The 6000-nt window shown below is 49.3% G+C and overlaps 1 protein-coding gene across 1 annotated transcript in view; it reads right to left on the reverse strand.

Moving 5' to 3' along the window:
* ZDHHC8 (zDHHC palmitoyltransferase 8) overlaps positions 1 to 5735 on the reverse strand; it is an 88597-nt gene extending 82862 nt beyond the window's left edge. Inside the window, exon 1 of the mRNA XM_077307239.1 lies at positions 5386 to 5735. Within this exon, the coding sequence (XP_077163354.1) occupies positions 5386 to 5489 (104 nt within the window). The 5' untranslated portion in view covers positions 5490 to 5735. The remainder of the gene's footprint in view (positions 1 to 5385) is intronic.
* Between the last annotated feature and the right edge of the window lie 265 nt (positions 5736 to 6000).

A 6000-nucleotide genomic window follows, 5' to 3' on the forward strand; every position in this document is an offset into this window, starting at 1 on the left:
AATGTTGTATCGGTAAAGATCGGCTTGTTTTTCCCTTGAGCAGTTATTCTTCTTCTTGAAATAATCATTCCATTTCCTTTGAGTTACTGTTAAACATGAAGGACGCTTCTTCTGCAGCTGACAGGCTTTCCTTCTTTTCTTCTCGATTGGGAAAATCGCAATAACCAACATCGATTCCGCCACTGAGGTAAATTTTGTTCATAACACACTTCTTTTTGCTACAAAAGTAATAGATTGAGACACTGACTCTGTCTCGAACACGTAAGTAGATAGAAGCAGAGGCAATGACTGACTGAGGTTCTGTTAACTGCCTCCAACCGACACTAACCGACACTAACTGACAAAACGCAAGTCAGGATTCTCCCAGCATGCACTGCTCCTCTCACCAATATATAATGTGCCTGTATGCAAGGATGCAAAAAAACCCAATAGTGTGTTTGTTTTTTGGCCATCAAGTCACAGCTGATTTGTCATGACCCCCAGGGGTGCCAAACTGTGGCTCTCCAGGTGTCCACGGACAACAATTCCCATGAGCCCCTGCCTGGTAGGTTTTCAAGGCAAGGAACTTTCAGAGACGGTTTATCATTGCCTGCCTCTCAGTAGCCATTCGGGAATGCCTTGATGGTCTCCCATCCACTGGCTTAGCCAGTATAGTATACCATGATGGGTGGCCATTTCAAATCTAGAACAGGGATAGTCAACCTGTGGTCCTCCAGATGTCCATGGACAACAGTTCCCATGAGCCCCTGCCAGCGTTTGCTCATGGGAATTGTAGTCCATGAACATCTGGAGGACCACAAGCTGACTACCCCTGATCTAGAAGGTCTAGGTTCCAGTTCCCATTCTACCAAGGAAACTCATGTGATGATCTATTTATGCTCCCAGCCTAACCTAAAATGCGTGGGGTTGTTGTTGTGGAGGCAGAAACAGAGGATGGGAGAACAACATTAGAAGCTGTTTGAGGTTATAAATATCTAGATAAAATGCAAACAAGGAGCCCAAAGTTCCCCTCCAGTATGCAGAAGTAGTCATTAAGTTCTTGAAACCCGAGTCTTAAAACTGCAAAGTTTCAGACAGAGACTGTTAACTCCACTTGTCACGCCGTCGAATCTGATAAAGCACTCCCGGGCGGCAAGCCCCTTGTGCATCTGCAGACTTTAATTCCAAGGTAATATGCAAACACAGTGTGAGATCTGCAGGCTAAACAGAAGACAGCAGGTTGCCTAGAGATAGCCCTGTTACGTACCACTGAGAGAAAGACAGAGCATACTTTATGTAAGGTTTGACCATCTTTAGTCAGCTGTTTCCACAGCAAAAGACCAGTCCCCTAAGCAAGGATTTTTTAAAATAAAGTCATAAACAGGATTTAAGCACATGTAGGAACAAGCATGCAGATGAATAACAAGTGACCGAGATGAAGCCCACTGCACTTTGGGGATTGGAGCTCTAAATATATAATTTGGCCCTCAAGAATAGTTACAGGATATCCAAGATAGATCCAGACTGTGGTGCTAAGAGTTGGGGTAGGAGTGCCCCGTCCCACTGGGCATTGGGTTGGGGGAGGAGGGGTCAGGTAGCCAGAAACTCCTGGAGATTTGAGGATGGAGCCTGGGGAGGACAGGACCTCAATGGGGTACAATGCCACAAAGCCCACCCCTCCAAAGCATGCATATTCACCAGGGGAACCGATCTCTGTAGTCTGGAGATGAGCTGTAATTCCAGGGGATCCCCAGGTCCTGTTTGGAGGCTAGAATCCCTAGTTGGGGAGGGTGGCAGCTTCGAAAAATAACTAGCTAACCAGCATGGTTGCACTAGGCTCCTGAAGACTCCAGGTTCGAATCCCTGCCCTGCCACGGAAGCTTCCTGAGTGACTTGGGTCCAAACAACTGCGCCAGGAGTTTCCTTGTACATTTCTCACTTACCGAGAGACCCTGTGTGTGTCCTTTCCTAAGCAAGAGCTCAAACCACCAGTATTTGGGCTGCAGAATCTTTAAGGATTATTCGCCAACATGTCAATTATCCGTATTGTTAAGTTATGGAGTTTCAGCTGGGCAAACAGACTTTTTCGTAGGGTCGATCTCCAGCTAGAATGTGGACATTCTTGGCCTCTTTGATGATTAAAGGTTGTTTTCCCATGGAGCACGGGGCAGTATAACTCCCCTTCAGGCAGCTACAAAGGCACTGTTGACGTTTTCAAGTAAGCCATGACTTAAGAGAGGAAAGAACGCATTTCAACTGTCAGGCGGGCCAGAATGCGAGATTTATTGTACTTCTGAAAAATGCAAGCTTGTTATTTTAAAAACAAAAGTCATCTTTCGCCACAGTGGAAAGATCAACACCGCTCTTTCTTGGTACAAGAGAAAGTTATGTTTTATAATAGGAAGGAATATTATATTTCACTGAACTCCCAAGTTGTCAAGTCTCTCCCCGTGTTTAGAAACACCTTGGCACGGTTTCAGAGTTCTTAAGAGGAAGGGGAAGAAAATGTGCTTTTGAAAATCATATTTGTCTGTTCTCGGGCTCATTCCCACAACCTTCAATCATATTTATCTGCTCTGGGGCTCATTCTTACAGCCATCATTTCCCTGGACTGAGAAGCTTGAGATGTAGGATTTGGACTAGCTTTGGGGAGACTTGGGTTCAAATCCCACCATGACCATGAAACTTACCAGCTGTGCCAATCATTTTCTTTTCTGATCCTTCCCTACCTACCTAGAAAAATTGTTTGGAGCATGAAACAGGGAAGGGATGAACCCTGACATGCTTTACAAGAAGGGCGGGATAAAAATGTTCATTATTTCTTAAACATGACACCAGAGGTGCTCATGTACACAACCAAGTCTCCCTTGACCTGTGTATTCAAGTAAATTGTTACTTTAAATTCACCAGCCTGGCTACTCAGTTAGTTTTCTGTGGTCTTTCCCAGCCTTGCTTCTGGAGTCCTTTAACTAGAGTAGATTGTTATTGCTCCTAATTATGAATAACTTGTGCAACTCAGAGTATTCAAAAGCATGGCACAACCAACCTGAAAATAAAATATAAAAAACTCATACAATCATTGAAATGCTTTAAAAAACCACCACATATTTCCAGTTTACATGAAAATTCTACCCATTTCTGCCCAAATGTAAAAATCAGCTAAAACAACCAGGTCCTCACTTTGAGGGCAATCCAAATATTTTCTCCCTGTGCACTGGTGCTATTGTGATGTGGGAACAGCAGGTACAAGGTGAAATAACCCTACAATTATTTAGAAAAATCTGTCTTCGAGAAACAGGACAAACAGTGGCACAATCCAAAACCTTACCTAGCTCCCGCCTGTCCTTAGGCCTAGCTCTTCCCATGTCCTACAGAACTGGCTTCTGCCTGTAAATAGTGTGTTATCTTGCTGAATCACATTGCTGCAAAATTGATATAAGGATGCCATAAATTACATAGCTGAAAAATGCAGTTAATATACAATGATCAGTGTCCGGTGACCAAGCCTCGGTGTATGTAATACAATGGCCAACAATGACCAAGCCACAAATTTTCTTTTACCTAACATCCTGAATGTTATTTGAGCAGACAACTCCAATATAAACACATGCTTAAATATGTAAGTATATCCCAGTTGACAGGCAGGCATCAGTCCTATTCCTTGGGTCTCATAAGGATGCAAGGTCAGCCCTGCTGGATCAGACCCTGATGTTCTGCTAGTCCAGCATCTTATCCCTGTGGCCAATCAGATGCCCCTGGATATCTATAAGCATGTCCCTTTTGTTCCCTTCAAAAGAGGTTTTGTGCAGGACACTGTCTCTGAACATGGAGGTTCCATTTCGCCATCATGTCTCCTCAACTAAAATGGATTTATGCTATTCCCTTCCCTGGGAGAAGAAATGCCTGCTCAGCTTGGAGGCTTCAGTTATCAATGCTTCTGGCTCTTACAGGGCAGGACAGCTCTAAGAATCCTGCCCTGGAACATCAGAACTGAGACCGCCAAATAAGTCAGTTTATCTTGGTGCCTTGTTCAAGCTGGGCACATATAGATCCCCTATAATTTGATGGAAGATGCGGCTTCAGGAATTGGGGGCGACGAATTCTTTCCGTCGCTGGCGTTTCCCAGGCCTCATGCGCCAAAGCACAGGCGGCATTATTCGAGAACAGTTTTCACAGAATAACCATCCAAGGGCACTCCACGGAACCAGACAACGCAACCAACATCTCCCCAGCCAACATCCCCTTTTAGCATTAAGGAAAGATCACTCCAAGGACCATCGACTCATGCTGGGAGCAAAGACACATAGATTTATTTGCAGCCAAGACAAGCCAGTGGGGTATTTGATAACGCACACCTCTAGATACCGCCTACAACACCCCGAACTCACCTTTCAAAAACTGAGATGGGTGGATAATATGCAAAGATTCAACCCTTCCCTTCCCCCCCCAAAAAAAAATCCATCCCAAATCATTACCATCTCCACGTACTCTCTTAAGTATTCCCTAGGAGATTTTCAAGAGCCAGAAGTGGTTGGAAGGCTGAGAATCAAATAAGTTATTCCACCTGGAGAGACCTTCCTTCCCTCCACCCCTGCATGCAGGACGGGGGTTGACCGAATAGGTTTAGGACAAACCTGCCCGCCAAATCGGCCCAAATAGGGTCAGAACCAGAAAAGCGGAAGGTTCGATGAACCTCAGACCAAGGCGACGGCCCTGGGGATACCAAGGGGATCATTTCAGCTTCTCTGCAGAGGAAAGCTTCCCCTCCCCCCCCCAACCCACCCAAAAAGCGTTGTTCAAAGAGCCCAAGGTGGGGCGGGTGCATCTCAGAGTTTCCCCAACACCAATCCAGCCAATTTTTTCTCCGTCTCAACAAAACCGTCCCTTCCTTTCCAGAGGAGGAGGCCGATTCTCTCTGGCGGGCAGGATCCGGCCCCCTCGCCCCATCCGGAGGCCCAACTGCACCAAAGCCACGGCATCGCCCAGCATCTTGCGCCCTCCCATCCAGGCCGACACCTCCCTGCACATTTTATTTCCCCCCTTTTTTTCTTGGCGCACAAGAAGCAAAGGCGGGAGGGGGGGAGGGTTGAGTCAGACGCAGGGCTTCCCAGCGGGCACTGCCCAAGTCGGATTTGGCCACGCCATGGTGCCACCTCGATGGGCAAGGAGAGGAGGAGGAGGAAGGGGGGGAGGAAGCAGCCCCCCTCCATCAAAACACCCAAACACACAGAGAGCATCTCTCAGCATCTGCAAAGCCTGCGACCCCGAGAAGAAGCAGCTGCAGAGCATCCCCCCCAAAAAAGCCCCCTCCAAAACAAAAAGGGGCCTCCCAGATCCCTCCCAGCCCCCCCCCTTCCCTTCGTGGCCTCCTCCATGGCAACAGCCCCCCCCCCCCCGCCGACTCACGTGAAGACGAAGAACAAAGTGGTGGATCCGACCAGCAAGGCGGCGGCGGTGGAGACCGGGATGTACTTGGTGGGTTTAAACCTTTTCCCGATGCTGTTGGGCATCCTGTGCTTTACACATCCCTACCCGCCGCGATCCCCCAAAAGAGTCCCGCCGGGCTCCCCCCCCTACCCCTGCGCCGCGATCTGCGGCGATCCCGCCCGCGCCGAGCCGGAGCACCCGAGAGCGAGGCAGCCGCCGGCGCCGGGAAGGGCTGCAGGCAGAGGAGGCAGCGGCAGAGAGCGGCAGGGAGCGCGGCAGGGGAGGGGGGCGGGGGGCAGGAGGGAGGGGGCGGCCAGCGGGACCCAGACAGCCCGGCGGGGAGGGGGAGAGCCGGCGAACAGCTGACCTCTCCCGCACAGGAAATCCCACCCCACGGCCGGCCCACTCGGCTGATGTCAGGCGGTCCTTAAGGTAGAACTGCGGAGAGGGAGGGAGGCAAAGGAGGGGGGGGTGAAAGAGACGCGCATCAAGCCGGAGCAGGCGTCACGTGGTGCTCCTTCTCCCCCCCCCCCACCACCCACAGATCCCCCCCCCCAAATCTGGCCCAAGCTGGGAAGGAGTTTGCGCCTGCGG

This window comes from Paroedura picta, chromosome 13 (genome assembly GCF_049243985.1).
Source record: "Paroedura picta isolate Pp20150507F chromosome 13, Ppicta_v3.0, whole genome shotgun sequence".
Lineage (NCBI taxonomy): Eukaryota > Metazoa > Chordata > Lepidosauria > Squamata > Gekkonidae > Paroedura > Paroedura picta.